The sequence below is a fragment of the Etheostoma spectabile genome, unplaced genomic scaffold (genome assembly GCF_008692095.1).
Source record: "Etheostoma spectabile isolate EspeVRDwgs_2016 unplaced genomic scaffold, UIUC_Espe_1.0 scaffold00003242, whole genome shotgun sequence".
Lineage (NCBI taxonomy): Eukaryota > Metazoa > Chordata > Actinopteri > Perciformes > Percidae > Etheostoma > Etheostoma spectabile.
In genome coordinates, this window is record NW_022603012.1 from 208,485 (window position 1) to 225,807 (window position 17,323).

General features: G+C 38.7%; 1 protein-coding gene across 2 annotated transcripts in view; it reads right to left on the bottom strand.

Moving 5' to 3' along the window:
- Positions 1-1,259: 1,259 nt before the first annotated feature.
- niban2b (niban apoptosis regulator 2b) overlaps positions 1,260-17,323 on the bottom strand; it is a 63,473-nt gene continuing 47,409 nt past the window's right edge. The window contains exons 6-14 of one of the 2 annotated variants that reach the window (XM_032507558.1): positions 16,992-17,107; positions 14,974-15,078; positions 14,247-14,409; positions 12,747-12,934; positions 11,984-12,139; positions 8,114-8,227; positions 4,555-4,662; positions 4,073-4,184; positions 1,260-3,080 (exon numbers count right to left, since the gene is read on the bottom strand). In XM_032507558.1, coding sequence (XP_032363449.1) covers positions 2,218-3,080; positions 4,073-4,184; positions 4,555-4,662; positions 8,114-8,227; positions 11,984-12,139; positions 12,747-12,934; positions 14,247-14,409; positions 14,974-15,078; positions 16,992-17,107 — 1,925 coding nt within the window. In that variant the 3' untranslated portion in view covers positions 1,260-2,217. The remainder of the gene's footprint in view (positions 3,081-4,072; positions 4,185-4,554; positions 4,663-8,113; positions 8,228-11,983; positions 12,140-12,746; positions 12,935-14,246; positions 14,410-14,973; positions 15,079-16,991; positions 17,108-17,323) is intronic. The other variant, XM_032507559.1, reaches the window with a different exon arrangement.

Below are 17,323 nucleotides of genomic sequence, written 5' to 3' on the forward strand. Positions count from 1 at the left end.
CTGCACATTTTTACTGACACATCTTAATGCACATTATTGGCTTGGGCTTAGTGTCACTGTGGGCTCAGGTTTTAACTTCATGGTTGATATTAACGTAACATTTTATACAAATCGCGCAGGGATATGAGAATTATTAACGATTAAATTAGCATATCCATTTTATTACCTTTTTACTTGCTATCAGGTGGAAATGTTCGTATACTTATATTTATGTTTTTAGTGTACATTACCATATTTCTCCTCCGTATCCTCCTTGGCCAACAACTGTGTGGAGAGGGTGGGGTCTGTCCGTGATCATGTAAGGCTTGTGTTTTGTGGTCATGACTTAGTTTTCCTTATGGGGATGACAGAAACTACGCACTTTAGCTTTAACCAGAGTTCTCTGCGCCTAAAACTAAAGTTGAATGATGTCTTCCTTGTCATAAGTTATTTATTTTACACTAAAACCTTACATTTTAACATCTGTTTATTTGACCCAATTAAACAACAGAAAGATATTTCACAACAGAAAGATCTTACACAGCAAAAAGATAAATATCAGATAAGGACCATGCACGGGGGTCTTCCCCGGTCAGAACTGAAAATCAACACTTTTTGACTTTTTTTTCTTTTTTTTTTCTACACTTGTTTGATGTTTAACGCTTCTTTTCACTACCATGTACAGTATAAACATCACTAACAAACTTATTTCCACTAGTTTTACACTTAAGTTTGGAATTCATGGTAAATAAGCCTCATTTATAGGAAATTACCTAATGCTTGATTAATAAAAAACAAAGGCGGAATTGATTATTTAGACAATATAATATAAAAAGGAAGAATAATCACAGAGTATATATACTTGTATAGGCAAATGGATATCGTTTTAAAACATTGAATGAAATAACCGAAATTCAATGAAAGTAGAGATCTTTTGTTATACTTGCAAAGCCCGCTATATGGAATTATCCATGTTATTTTGACCCGTAGACAACACAAGGGTTAAGAGAGTTTGTCTCTCAGTTCACAAAAGTAGTGTGTGTTTGTATTTTTTTTCTTTCTTTTTTTAAGATTATTTTTTGGGGGATTTTTAGGCCAGCTAAAGAAATGAAAGGGGAAAAAGAGGGAATGACATACAGCAAAGGGCTGCAAGTTGGAGTCGAACCAGGGCCCGCTGCGTCGATGAGTAAACCTGTATACTGTATATGGACGCCCGCTCTACCAACTGAGCTAACCAGGTGCCCAGTGTGTGTATTTATAATAAAGACATAACAAAATGATGATAATTTATGGATAATTATTTATTATCAATAACAGTCATTTGCATCATGCAATAGTAAAATAAATCTAAAAAGTACATTGTTCAAAAAAGAAGGGTTGGGTTACAAAATAAATAGATAGGAGGTGGAGAGATCAGCTAAGGCACTTATAAAATTATATCAAATTATGTAAAAGAACAGTCTGGTATAGTTCACTGGTCCATAGAAGTATTTATACATAATATACATAAGCTTACTTTGTTAAGGGATAAACTTTTATAAAATAGTGTTATTCTTACCAACACAAAAGAAATAGGCAAGTTGTAAGATGTCAATGTGTACATAGAGACAATTTCATGAATTGTAATGCAAGTTTGAGATGGAAAAGAAAATCAAATTAAAGACTTTCCCACATTCTGGAAAGTAATTTCTAATAAACAATAAGTAACCTTCTAATAACTGTATATAGACCAACAAATGTAAAATAATAAAAAAAAATTAATAATAATTGCTGAAGGTTATTGAAGGCATCACAGTAGTTAAACAAGATAGCTAAATAAATGTATATGCATTTCCCTAAAGGCACCTCAACCGGGGTGTTCTTTCAACTCATCATGCTTAAAACACACCATTACGGACTTAAGGACGTCCACTGTGCTTACATTAATACCAGGCGAAAAGAAAAGAAACCATGAAACCTATGTGGTTTGAAAGCTCAATATTTGCTGAGAATTTCCTGTCAGATGCAAAGTTGTGGAAATGATACAGAAAAATAACATCTAACAATATGACCAGGAGCACCTGAGCCCAGCTCGATTCAAAAGAAATCTGCTAAATGATTACTGTGCCTAAAACAGATTTGGTTAAAACATGCGTCGTGCGTTTTAATCTCTGTCAAAAAAAGAGAGAAATAATAAAAATAAAAACAGAGCAGAAGTCTGTTTAGGTCTAATAAATGAAAATCATTTAATTACTTGTCTCAAGAGTCACCGGTTTTGGTCTCTGCAGTAACACTAGTCTCCCTCACATCAGGGTGCTCCTCTGAGGGCTGAGGGGCCACTGTGCTAGGGGCCACATCCTCCTCTTCATTCTCTACCTCTCCCCCTTCATTGGTGGGAGACTGGAAGCCACTGTCGTCATGTGGAGGCAAAGGGAAGTCAGATGTTGCCTCTGGGAGGCCCTCTAGAGCAGTTTCTGTAGCTCCAGATGGGATTTCCTCAGGTGGCGGTGGCAATGGCAGTGTTTCCTTGGACACCTCCAGGTCAGAGCGCAGATGTTCCTCCACCATCGGCATGTTGTCCCCTCCCTTACCCTTCTCTTCCACAATTGAAGCACTTTTTGGAGCAGATTCAACCTTTTGTGGGACTTCTTCTTTACCCTGTTCCTCTGACTTGGCTTCCTCTTCCTTCAAGACATCTGACAAGTCGGGAGGGTTCTCTGAAGCTCTGGGACTTGCAGATCCATTTTGGTCAGCAGAACCTTTACCATCTGAGTTCTCTTTCCCATCTCCATCCTCCTCCTCCTCTTCCTCCTCTTCTGGGATGTCATTGACACGAGGCACCTCCATGCATGACTCGGGCAGGACTGGTGAGCCTTCCTCCTGGATCATGGACACCACCTGCTTCATCCTCCTTCTCTTCTGGGGCGCCCCGCCTTCATCCTTACCGCCACACTCACTGTCCTTCTCTGCTCCATCCACCTCTTCCTGGGTTCCTACGTACTCCCCGGCCCAGTCGATGGAGGGGTTTTCTCCAAGGAGGTGCAGGCTGGGGTCGCTGTTGCTGAGGACAATGCTGTCTCTGTACAGGTTGTGTCTCCTCTGGACCGCTGCCTCCTTCACAGCTACAGAAAGAAGAGGTCAAAATATGCATGATGAGTGATAAAGAAAAAAAGAGTGTCCTAAATTAACAGTATGAAGTGCAAAACTTTGACCTAGATGATGATTTGAACTAGATTTGTGATCATCTGTTCTTCAGGGGTCCTGTAGTTTCGTGAAAAAGGAACTTATAATGTAACTATATTTTTTCAGAAAATTTCCTGGAAAAGACTTATCCGTTTTGTTTTTTTGGCTTTTGTGGCCTTTAACTGATTGGATTGCTTGAAGACAGGAAAGGGGAAAGAGAGGGGGGGACGACTTTCAGCAAAAGGCCACGGGGGTCAGATTTGAATAAGGGCCGCTGCAAGGACTCGCTCCCGTTATCTGGTAAAACAGCTGAGCCAATCACAAATGCATGATGACAACAGGCTATCAAATGAGAAATCGGTTTTCCAGGAAATCATGTCATTGTCTGGATAGCGCAGAGTGGGACATGAACAAACAGACCCACAAATATTCACCCACAAGCAGATGGTGGGGTTTTGATTTTGATTTCCATTCAAATGTGCAATACACTCTTGTGCATTGCGCAGAGTGAACCCAACTTGTTTTGCCATGTCTTAAACCAAAAAGTAACTGCTTCTGTATATTTGTACATTTGGTATGTTTTTATTTTTTTAAGCTTTTTGTATAGTCAAGAATTTGTTTATTATTGGTAAAATGTATGATGGGCGGCTGTGGCTCAGTGGTCGCCTCCCAACTGGCCCTGCAGTCCCATGTCGAAGTGTCCTTGGGCAAGACACTGAAGCCGAGTTTCCCCCGATGCTGTGTCATCGGAGTGTAAATGTGTGTGAGTGTTTATCTGATGAGCAGGTGGCACCTTGTACGGCAGCCCCGGCCACAGTGTATGAATGGGTGTGAACTGTGAATCTTTCCTGTACTATGTAAAAAGCTCTTTGAGTAGTTGTTAAGACTAGAAAAGCGCTAGACAGGAAAAATAACACTGTAGAAAACTGACCCATCGTGATGTCCTTCATCACAGAGTGCAGCACCACCTCTTCAAAGATGTTCTCCACCAGAATGAAACGGGAAAAGTCCTCAAAGATCAACTCCTGGAAGCGCGGCAGCTCCTGGTGTTCATAACAATAGTCAAAACCTTTTAACATCTGAATTTAATATTTGTTTTAACCCTCTGAAGTCTAAGGGCCTTTTCACAAATAATTTTAAAATGTGCTTTGTAAGGGTTTTTGCATAAAACTGTTCCCCATAGGTTTCATATTAAAATGTTCAGAACAAACTCAGATTTCCATACAGCAACATCCACCTTTTTCCTAGAACAATATATAAAGAGATAATTTGGTCCTCAAATCTCTTTTAAAAACAAACCTATAACTGATGGTTATATATGATAAAATAGTTAATAAATGTCTGAAATGAAATTTTGTAATATAGCTTTTTGAGTAGGAGTTTTGTCAAACATTTGGATGCTCTAAGACTCACGGATGCACAGGAAGGGCTGAGCTGCTTCAGCATGTAGGGGATGAAGATCTGGAGGAGAGCCTCACGGAAGAAACGCTTCCTCACTGTGCTGCTGTCATAGTCAAATTTCTGAACCAAAAAAACAACACAAAAGCATCATTACCACCATAGAAGTTTTCTATGATTTCATTAGTGAACAGTTTCTTTCCTCTATTTTCCTTTACTGATTGACATGAGTTTTGACATTTGAGCAAGATATATCATCAGTCAAGGGATTTGTCAGCTGTCAAATATGAAACTAATTTATTCTCATTTCCTACCACATTAATCATCTTACAAAACAATTTATGTTGAGACTCTTTGCCCCAAAGACTTCCAAAGACTTGACAAAGTACTGCTGCAGCTTCCTGATTATCTAAACTACGGAGTGAAATCTCAGAATGTGTGCGTTAAAAAAAAGCTATAGGGTTAAAAGGAATTTGTGTTAACTCGTTACTAACATGATCATTTTGACAGCCCTAGTTTTAGACGGTTGGACATTTGAAGACTTAAATCTGGGCTTTAGGAAATTGTGGTGGATATTTTATACTATTTATGACATATCAAGAAAATAGTGCCCTTCTTTCATGGCGGTGCAATAACCAGCGCAGGCCTTGTATATTAGATCTCTTGACCGTTAAAAAAAGCTTTGCCAACCTGTGTGGTACTAGTACCAGATTTACAGTGCATTGGTGTATGAGATGCACAAACAGGTGGAAGGTTCATTTAAATAAGGCAGCGCAAACAGAGTTGTTGGTATCTGGCGGAAACTGAGTCAGAAGTTGAATAGACGTCTCAGAACCATGTCTTGCAGCAAATCCCAAACATCAGTAGAATACCTAAAAATAAACTAATTTAAAAGTTGAATGTGATTAAAGCAGAAAACGTCTGTAGATCAGTCGGATCAGATCTATCTGTAAAGTTTATAAGGGATTTTTACAGTATGTGTTGTTCTCAGCTTTTCCTTCAGTTCATTAAATCCCTGCAGCCATTTGAAAGCATCAAAAATCTGCATCTTCCAATGTTCTGTGTGTGAGTCCTCATTGAATCACGTGCATGAGGCACCTGGCTGCTCCCACATACACCTCTACAGAAATAGTCGCCCATAACCTCTGTCTGTTTATGCCTTAGACATCTGACTACCAGGACTCATTAATACTGTGCATGCGTCAAAGCCTGCTTTCAAACTTTTTTTCTTTTTAAATCAGCATTTGAGTTTTATTCTTGAAATACATTACAAAGCAAACCTGCTGTGTTACATTTTAAGATATGTTGTAATCATTTAAAATTTTAAATACAGTAGATTTACACTAGATGACACCAAGTGTATGTACAGGGTTGGCAGCAGTGTTAGTTTGTGTGTTATTAAACTTTGTTGTCCAAGAGTCTCTGGATAAAGAATGTTACAGCAAACGCTAGAGAGAGAACAAGACAATTAGATCCAGAGGGAAAGCAGCAAGTACAGGCGGCATCATACTAACCTTTTGTTTTTGAAATACATTTGTAGAGGCTGTGAGGCTGTTCAAATGTTAATATTATTCTGGATAAGTTGCTAACAAGTCTCTGCATCCACCTGAGTCCCCAGTGAAACGATAACATTGTATTCGTATTTAATCGACTTAACAGAGCAGTAACTTTTTTTCCTGAAATTGTTATTTATATTATTTTAATTTATATTTTTAACCGGTACCCTATTTTCCCATGTTTTGGTGTCTTAGTCACTGATGGGAACAACAATCTTTGAAATTGGTCTAGTATTAAGCAAGACCACTGCAGTCGGCAGCAGCAATCAAGCCTACTATTGTGTTACGTTAATGGGCATTTGCGCACCTTAAAAAAGGAGAATTCAAGTTGATTCCAACACATAGCTCTGTTTGTGTATTTGGAGTGCTGTCAGTGGAGAGAAAAATGTGTAGGTGTAGGCAGCACCAATTGTTTTCGTTTTTCTCTCTACTGACAGCTCTCCAAATTTACAACCAACAGAGCTACGTGTTGGAATTGACCGGAATTCTGCTTTAATATAACGCACAACGGTGAGTTATTTTAAGACAAGAAAGGGGGCTGTAAATTGCAAAGAGAGGTCCGTGAGTTTGCAGTGTGTTTAGCGATTGTTGCCGTAATTCTAAATAATTCTCAATAAAGTGTGTTCAGTTGGGTGGAGACGATGGTACGGTTTTGTTAGTTTTAGCGGTTCTCACCGTAATTTTAAGCCAAGGGAGTGTGTCTGTCCGGCAAGTGGTGAGGAGAGGATGGCAAGGTTGTTCTGTTTTAAGTGGTTCCTAGCTTAATTCTAAGCCGAAAAATTGTGCACGTCAGAAGGGTACAGAGCTCCGCGTGAGCACGGACTTTTATGACTATCAATATAACCAGCTTTTTACGTTAGCTACTTTGCTGTGCTGTAAAGTATGTCTGGTTATATGAGACAAGCATCAAGTAACATTACATAAACACTAACTGTCAGTATTACATTAACTTACTTTAATACTGGACCAATTTCAAAGATTGCTGTTCCCATCAGTCACTTAGACACAAAAACATAGGAACATTTACCCTTTAAGCACTCTAGCCTGATACAGTGTAGTCAGGTTGTTCAGTGTTAGGCATGCAATATTGCTGCATGCCTTAACCACACCCTGTAGCCTGTAGTAAGAGAAGGTTTGAGTCGTGTTGGTGATTCAACCATGTTGGAATGTCTGTTGGAATGTCTGTTAATCTACAGGACATACTATGCAAATGTATTGATTAAATGTAAAAGTACCATAGTGATGGGGAAAGTATGTCAGTCTATTTTAGAGCAAAAGTGGGCCGATATTATCGGCCAATATTAGGCATTTCCCGATCGGTACCAGAACTTATAATGTATTTTTTAAATACTAATTCATCAAAATCATTTATAATGACAATGATTCAGATAAATTAATATTTAAAAAATAAAAACGGAATGTCAACCATGTTATGAGCATTAGCGTTGTATAGTTTGTCCAACAGAGGGTGATCTACAAAGTCCCTGTTGACAACACTGATTTTTTTTGTTAAAGTGTTTTTGTTTAAAGGACTTTAAAGTTTCATATCTTAAGTTTGTATTTTTATACATTTTATTTATGAGAACTTAAATTATTTTGATGTTTCTCTGTTCTGACAATAAAACAAATTATTATCCTAGTAAGAACTCATAAATAACTACAAATAACTAAGGTTAGGGAAATCTGTTTTATAATGTGTTTCTGGATTTTGTTTATATATATATATATATATATATATATATATATATATATATATATATATATATATATATAAAGTTTAAGTTACCAAATATTCTTTTTGGTCTTAAAAATCCTGTATCGGTTGTGCTCTAGTCTGTACGTATATATGTACTTTAATATTTCTTTAATTAGTAAGTTAGTATCCTGAGGTGGACTTGAGAGGATGCCTTATTGGGTTGAGTCTCCTCCTCCAGACCACCCTTGAGACATTAGTTTAAAACTATTAAAAAGTTATGATTAGAGTGATGATCTACTAGCCAGTTCTGTGTGCATTTTACCTTAATGACTCGGTCCTGGCAGCGCTGGACTGACTTACAGAGATCCTCTGTGCACTGAGACTCCAGACTCTGGTAAAGGATCTGCTCAAATGTATACACTGCATGATCCATTTGCTGTGGACACACGTACAAAGAAAGAGAGAGAGACCAATGTTATATTAGCATCAGTAAGTTGATCATATTTGGTATTAATAAAAAATAAATGGGGCCCTTGCTTCCACTGCATGCATTGGGGTTACTGGCGGACGCCGAGCCTAGCAACCATGCATTTGCACGGCACACAGACACCGCAAATCGTCACCAATGAAAAGGGAACTCCCTGCTGAGTTCAATGATACCTCACACAATAGTGTACAAGAAATGGGTCCTTAGTTATTAAAGGTGGCGTGGCTTACGCAAATTGGGCTAGTCAAACATCACCATACTAGCTATTTTGTCACATATAGACAACACATAAGTTTCATGTAAATCAGATGATGTTTGTCGTATAAGGCTGTCAGTGGGGGGTGCTATGACCAAAAGTCAATTTTGGCCTAGCGATGTCCTTAGGCCTAGACTCTTGTCAATTGTGAGAAATTTCGGGCAGATATGACAAAGATACACTTGACATACAACAACTTTTTTTGTCCATCAATAAATGCTCAAAATGATCGCCATGCCACGCCCACACCCACATCGTTTGACAAAAAGTTTTTCTTTTAATAACATTTTATCTTTAAGGTGTTGAGATGATACAAACTAAACTTGAAGTCCATCAGATGAGGAATAGTATGGATAGGAATAATTTTAATAATCATTTTAAGGCCTACTTCTTGTTGCCACTAGGGGACGTTATGACTTTGCGCCAATATCGGTCTTTAAATGTCGTAAGGGTTGGACTCATGTCCCCAACCCTTATCTTCCTATAGCGCTGAGTAGTGACGTATTTGAATTTGTATTTGAAATTATAACATATAGAGATCAAATTCATCATCTTTTGCCCTTAAGTTCTAATGGTTCACCTTTAAACGCAGGAGCGCTAGAAAGAACAAGACCTTACATATTTAATAATAATAAAACATTTTATTTAAAAAAGGTGCCTTTTTCGGCACTCAAGGACGCTGCACAGGGAATTAATATATTAAAAACAGCAAAACAAATACTATATTACTATACTATATTTAGACTGCTTTTGTCCTATAGACCTGGATAATGTCTACGGTCTCTTCAGCTAAGCCATCTACCCGTCTCTGAGACCCCATCCCAACGAGGCTACTTAAAGAAGAGTTACCCGTGGTTAACACTTCATTACTAGATCTGATCAATATTCATGTACTGCAGTCATTTAAAGTAGCTGTAATAAAACCTCTTCTGAAAAAAACCACCCTCGATCCTGAGGTCATTGCCAACTATAGACCTGTATCTAATCTTCCCTTTCCCTTTCTCTCTACATAACAATATACTATTTCAGGACTTTTAGTCTGAATTTAAAATGCATCATAGCATGGAGACAGCAACAAAGACCTAACTGGTGCAGACAAATGACTTGTCTCCATAATTGACTTATTAGAGCTTAGTGCTGCATTTGACACCATTGACCATACCATCCTCTTACAGAGACTGGAACATTTACTTGGCATTAAAGAAATTACACTAAGCTGGTTTAAGTCCTTTATCTGAGCGAGCTCAATTTGTTAAAGTTAACAATAAATCCTCCAGGTACGCTCAAGTTGGCCATGGTGTTCCACAATGCTCAATGCTTGGACCAATTCTATTCTCCTTATATATGCTTCCTCTAGGCACTATTATTAGAAAAACACTCAATTGACTTTCATTTTAACGTGGATGACACCCAATTATACCTATCAATAAAATCAGACAAAACCAGTCAGTTACCTAACTGGTGGACACCGCTCCTTGGGGCTGTGCATTTGCACGTCACGCAGACACTGCAAATCGTCACCAATGGAAAAAGGAACTCTCTGCTGAGTTCAATGATATCTCACAAAATACTCTACGTAATACAGTTCATTAGCTGTGAAAGACGTCTTTGCTAAAGCATGGGGGCAGGCCAAACCATGACCAATGACAAAGGAACTTTGCTGAGTTGAATGACACCTTGAATGCTTCTAAAAAGGTATTAAAAGGGGTGTTGCCTCGGTAAGTCGGCGTGGTTAAATTATAGGGGGGCGGCTCAGTATCGCATGTAGACCACACACATTTTTCATTTAAATCGGATGTAAAATTGCAATTTCAAACTAACAAAAGAGGCAAGCTGAAAAAGGAGTGATTCAAATTTAGGAGTGACTCACAAATTCCGATCATTTTTAAGGCTGAAGTTTTTTTTTTTTACAGTGTAGGACTTGAGGAAAGGTTTCACAGCTTGAGTAGCTGTAGTTTCTAAACAGTACTTGAACTGTTGTGAATACACAGGCCACAAGAAGTAATTAGGTTGTTGTTTTTTTGTTGGCTCACTTTTACTCACAACATGCTAACCGGCAACATAGGATTCCATTCACTACGCTAACCTAACTATCGCCGGCGCTGCCGGTGTTGCACTGGACTAAAACAATGCATTTACTGAGACAAAAAATGCATTGGCCCACCTTTCTATAGCTAGGAGAGACCGTGATAAGACCTTTTTCAACAAACGGTGGTGGATTCCTTTAAGAATTTTAAATTCACTCATCACTTTGTGCTGATTAAAAGGGCAAGCAGACTTGCCGCTCTAAATCACCAACAGGTAGATATTGTTGGTGATTGATATCATTTTTTATAACATCTTAGTTCCGACAGTAAGTTAGTTAAAAATCACTTTAAAATAGGCGTAGGAAGAAATAGTCGCCAAGCGTCTCTTCAATCGTCAATTTATGGTCTGACTGCCAATAGGCACTATCCTAATCTTGGGTACACTCAAATCCAAAAAAAGGGGAAAACCACCAAAGTTATCCCCTGCATTTTAATATGGCAATCCTTTGGTTGTTTTGTTGTTAGTTTAACCTTTAGTTAAAGAAAGGTGATAAGACATGACCCTACAAACTCTTTAGGTTCTATCACAATCCTGACAATTGCGGTTTGGGTGAGGGGTCTAGCCAACTGTAGTTGTGTAATTACTACACGTTCTGTGATGCCATGTTCAACTGCTACACTGTGGTGCCCTGCTACGTCCTGCTACGTCCTGCTACGTCCTGCTACGTCCTGCTACGTCCTGCTGTGCCTTGTAATGCCGCACAGCGTCCTGCTATGCCATGAACTACTACAAAGAACTGCTACAAACTACTAATTTTTTCTATTTTTGTTATTGCCACTCTTCATTCTAACCCCAACCGGCCCGTCAGACACCGCCTACCAAGAGCCTGGGTCTGACCGAGGTTTCTGCCTAAAAGGAAGTTTTTCCTCGCCACTGTCGCGCTGTTGCTTGCTGTGGAGGAAACTAGAACTGTTGGGTCCTTGTAAATTCTGGAGTGTGGTCTATCTGTAAAGTGTCTTGAGATAACTCTTGTTATGAATTGATACTATAAATAAAATTGAATTGAATTAATTGTGCTGTGTGTTTGCACAGTTTTCCTGTGCAATAAATGATTGTTATTGACATTTCATGTGTTTTTTACTCTAAAACATTTAGATAATCTGGATAAACTGTTGACTTGTGTATAACCTTATCTGATTGTCTTCATTCATATTTCTTGACTTGTCAGATTGTGTTCTAGACATGTCACTGTGTTCCTAAAGAGTACAATGTTATAACTGATAGAAATGATGAACAAACCTACACCAATAAAAACAAAAATGTAATAAACCACCAAATTGCCTAATTTAAACCTCATACTGTAAATTAGAATAAAGCTAATCTTAAAAGTAAAGTGATTTAGGTAATTGCTGTAGCGTCACCTCTCTCATAAGGATCTGAGCCCTCTGGACAAACACGGAGGGGCTGGAGACATCAAACCTCTGCTGCAGACCCTCCAGACTAAGCGGCTCCATCTTTTCATAGCAGCTCTGCATTTTCACCGGATGAAAAGCCAGCATGGAGATCTTCTCCATGTGCTGAGGAGGAGGAAGAAGGGAAAAATATTTGCATTCATTTTATTTGTACTTCTGTCTCAAAAACCATATTGGACTATTGAATGGTTGTATAACAATTGTATCAAATCACAATATATGCTGATACCAGTTAATTTACTGTATGTAATATTGTTACTCCTGAAAGTAAAGCTCGGCGATATGGAGAATAGCAAATATCGCAATATTTTTGACCAAATATCTCAATGTCAAAATTGCGGCAATATTGTAGGGTTGACAGTTGGTGCTTTCACAAAATATGCACACAATGACATTTTTGATAAATGTTATGTAATAATTATGTTGATATGATAACTATATGGGTAAGGGTAAATAAAGAAACAGCTGAACAATCTGGTGTGTTCAGAAAAGTACATCACTGTACTGTAATGCAGCCATTAAAACAAAGAACAAAAAAAACACTTGTCATATCAGGATATTACGATATCCAAAATTTAAGACGATACCTAGCCTCATATATCAATATAATAATGATATATTGCCCAACACTACGAAAGGTCTGATCATTTGCATGTCAATGTTACCACTGCAGCATAAATAAATATCATTCCATTAACCTCCTCCCCCTCACCTGTGCCACAGTCTCCTTGGTGCCCTCATTGAGGGTGTTCTTGCTCATGTCCACCAGCTCCTTGAAGAATACATTGCGGACCTCAGAGAAACCTCGGCTGGTCGGCTCCATCAGGGCATCCAGGATGGAGCTGATGTAGGGCTGGATGCTCACTTTCAGCAGCTTCTCAGCCTTGGGAAGAACCACCTCTATGGGGAAATAAGGAACACAAGGGTGGGGGGATGGAGGTAAACATGTAGGGTCATAATTTCAGACAAGCCTCTTCTTTATTGTTGATTCACTTTAAAAAAATGTGGTAATTAAAGCACGAGTATAACACTTTTTTTCAAGATTATTTTTAGGGTATTTTAGGCCTTTATGTTGACAGGACAGCTGAAAAAACAAAAGGGGAGAGAGAAGGGGAAAGACATGCAGCAAAGGGCCGCTGGTCGGAGTCGAACCCACGGCCGCTGTGTTGCATAATGTTTCTTTATTGCTTGATGACTCTCAGTTTGCTACTACGGTCATGTAGTCTCGGTGATTCTTACAAACTGCAACACAGCTGCAGCAAAAATCTTCCTCTATAGGTAAACAATGTGAGGATTGCTGCTGGTCTACCTAGTTTCCGCTGTGTAACAATGATGAGCTGCCAGACTACTACCGAAAACAAATGCAGAGAATGGAGTGTCAGTGGCTCATGCAGATGAAAAATTTGTGTAAATGTTCATCCATTGCGTGTTTGCAGGTAGATAACTCTGTCATTTTTAAACAATTGTAAATTGGCTAATTAATTTTGCATTTCAATTCAATTCAATTTTATTTATAGTATCAATTCATAACAAGAGTTATCTCAAATCCTTCTCAAATTACTCTAGTTTAGTAATGCATTTAAACAATGCATTACTAAACTAGAGTAAATAAAGCAAAAAGTACAAATTCTGTTTCGTAATCGTGTCTTTAAATTATGAAATAATTGGATTTGAAAATGGAACTGCAAAGAATTTGAAAGGCTTTTGTTACTCCATTTACTGGTTTACTATGTGTCTACCTATTGTATCATATTTCATCAATGCATTTATCTTCCACCTTATAATATACAGGTTCCATTTCGTTATTGTTTTAATTAATTAATTAATCACTCAATCAGTTAATTTAATTTGTGCATTTGTGTGGCTCAAGTGCAGTGGAGCTTTTTTATGCAGTCTGAAATAAAACTATTGAAGATCACTGACGCCAAACACAGGCGTATGTTGTAAAGATGGATGTGTAAAAAAAATACAAATACAAAAAAATACATTCTGCCTAGTGTAAACTTTTCATTAAATCAGGTTCTGCCTTTATTAAGTCTGCAATCACTCTGGTGGCACAAGTCAGACTCCATACCTGTCATTTAGCAGTAAAGAATAACAGTCAGTCAGACCATCACAGATGGCCTAGAAAAGGCATAAAAAACAGGGCTAAAAAATAAAAGATGCTCAGAAAATTATTTAATTAAGTACAGATACCTAGTCTCCCACTTACCTCTGATCTTGTTGGTGACGTGCTCCTTGGAGGTGATGATCTGGTCCATGTCTGTTCGTATGGAGGCCTCCAGAGAGGAGCAGGCCGCCTCACACTTCTGCAACACCGCCTCATACTGGGCCTGGCACTGCCCCTGCACCAGGCTATACACCGCATTACTAATCTACACACACAAAACACATATTTAAGGGCAAAGCCTCCTGTTCTACAGTACTTGGTATTTTTGTTTTGAGTTGGACATACTAGCCTAATCACGCAAGCTGTCTCTGCAGTCAGTAAAGTGTGAAACAGTGATTCTTTTTAAATTAACGACTGACATCCTCCTCTGATATTAGTGATGATTCAGTTATTTGATTAAAAGTAATTAATTCCAACATTCTAGAGACTCATCATAAAAGGGATGCAGCATTTGAAAGATTTTTGCAAAAAAGAACTTCATGTCCTTTCTGTGCATTTGGAAACGCCATAAATCACTAAGAGTTGAGGCAGAGCAGTCGGAAGACAGAGTGAAAACCAGAAAACATTTTCTCCATAAAATATGATCCAAGTCCTCCAAAAATAGTGTTACACACTTCTCCCGGGAGAAACAACTCGCCAGCCAAAAGTTACATTATCCTTATTACAAGTCATTGTAGGAGCAAAATGATTTTGAAATTTGCTTTAAATATGCATGTACTTCTATTTGGTTCTCAAAATTTAAGTAGAATGTGTGTGGAGTATTTCTTACCAGCATCCAGTTTCTCTGCCTCTCGTGTAGTTTACCCTTCAGCCTTGGGGAGATGAGCTCCCTCAGCTCAGGGAGGGCGTCCTCCATCACCAGGTTTGACAGAATCTACAAGACACACAAACACACAACTCATATGGACACAATCACAATCATCATATACACTACACACATGTTCAACTACATAAAGTGGTATAATTAGACTTTATTATATCAATAACTAGCTCGAGCCAAATTGTTTCAATGACAAATACAAATTTATGAAAAAAAACCAGAAATTATTCTCTTTCTTTCTGAGAAGATCAAAACTTGGAGAAGTGCCCAGTTACTAAAATGAAAATAGCTGGTCCACCTCAAAGTTCAGCCAACTAAGACTTCGGAGCCTGGGCCAAAGTTGATGCAAACTTTGGGGCTAAACTAAAAGACTGGGCAGTTTCTAGGACTAATACCATCATATCAGTCTGGATGAGCACACAAAGGTTTTGGCGTCATGTATCAGCTTCTTTGAGGACAGTTGTATACAATCACAAACCTGGGTGAGAATCAGACAGCTAAGGTTGCTAAAGGAAGAGGTGTTTAGGAGTAGACAAGGATAGGTAAAGAGGCAAGGATTCAGGTAAACGGACAGCTTTAGCAGGGCCGTAAGAGATGCTAAAAGACTGTACTCAGACTGTAGTAAGACTGTACTGTATTTATTAGTGTGTATATATTGTTTGTTTTGTATATGTACACACATTATAAGCAATGATGATCCAAAGAAAAATTCCTTGTACGTGTCCTCATACCTGGCAATTTAAGCCGATTCTGAGTAGTGCTAGGGGGAGTGGTGCTATTATTAATATGGCATGGGCCAAGGAAGAACCCATTAAACGTGGGAGCGGATCCGAATCAGGGGGGTGGATAAAGTAATTATTTTACATGGGCGTTAGTAACCATTGATGTGGCTTGCTTTTCCACTATGCGGGGCTACGGCTGTATAGATAGTTCCGGGTATTTTGGCCATCTTTATTATATTAACGTAGGCAGCTGCGAACCATGCAGCCAGACACTCAGCTGCAACGTTTAGATGGTGAGTTTAATTTTTGGTTTGCGCTTATCACATTATATTTACAGTATTAATACACAGCATTATCCTTAACTCGTGCATTATTCAAAATAAGTTTAAAGGCAGGCTTGGTAATGTTGAAAAGCTAGCAAGATTTAAAAGTAGCATCTTCTTGGGCCTTTGTCTAACCCCTCCCCCTGCCCTCTGGGATCCAACCCACACACACACGTGCCCGAGTACCGCTGCGTCACTGCTTGAGAGCAGAGCGGAGACAGGGCCGCCATCTCACACATCAAAAATATTAATTTACTAGTACCTGCGGGAGAGGCAACTTTTGCTGAGTTTTCGCCTCCATTCTCCAGTAGACTTGTAATAGGCTATGCAGTTGCTGAATCTCTTTTCAGATCGACAAAGGTCAGTTTACAAGATTTGTCAGCTTTTGAGAGATGGCAAGCCGAGTTGGACGCTCCTCATTTGAAATTGAAGTTGGCTGGATTCAACTTTATGTAAATGGGGAGCGGACAACTCAATGCCCCGCTTCTCTAAAGTCCCCCGTTACGCTACCAGAATGCATTGCACGGATGCTCCCATAGAAATGAATGGGAAGCAGAAATTACGCAGACAATGGACACACACCCTTATAAATCACGCTTCAGGGCACACAAAGCAGGAAAAGGTCTTGAATGGAAACGCTTAGCAGACAGTAAATAGTCGTACCATGTTAAGATGTACACAAGAAACCAGATTATGGGAGAAATCAGTTTGAGGCCAGAATATATAGAATTTGTTTGCATGTACCGATATAATTTGATTATGTACGACTCATGCATGAAGCATGTCAGGAGTCAGATTTCTGCTTCACCCACTACAATAGTGAAACCAAGCCTGGTATATTTTATAAATAATATACTATATTACGTAATTTAAACAAAAGAAAAAGGAACCAGAGGACATTAATAGATACTGCCATGCTTACCTGTGATGGCACACCACACATCATGTCCCAGGTGCCGTAGTGCCCTTTAGCTTGGCGGTAGAGTCGTACAGCATCAGTAAAGGCTGGTGTTTGGACTTTATTCTCCTCTGACAAACCTGGGGTGGGAGTATCAATAGCTGTTAGTGGTTAGCATGTTAACATGTTAGCATTCTATTGATTTGGCAGTTTAAAGGAAACTTCCTCACTTTATTTTATTGTAACAGCTTTTCCTGCCGGTCAGTAAGTTTCTGCTGTGAAAAAGCTAATTGCATCCTGATACATGGAGCGTTCAGCAAGCTAGCTCACTAGCCTCATTAGTGAGCTGGCTAATG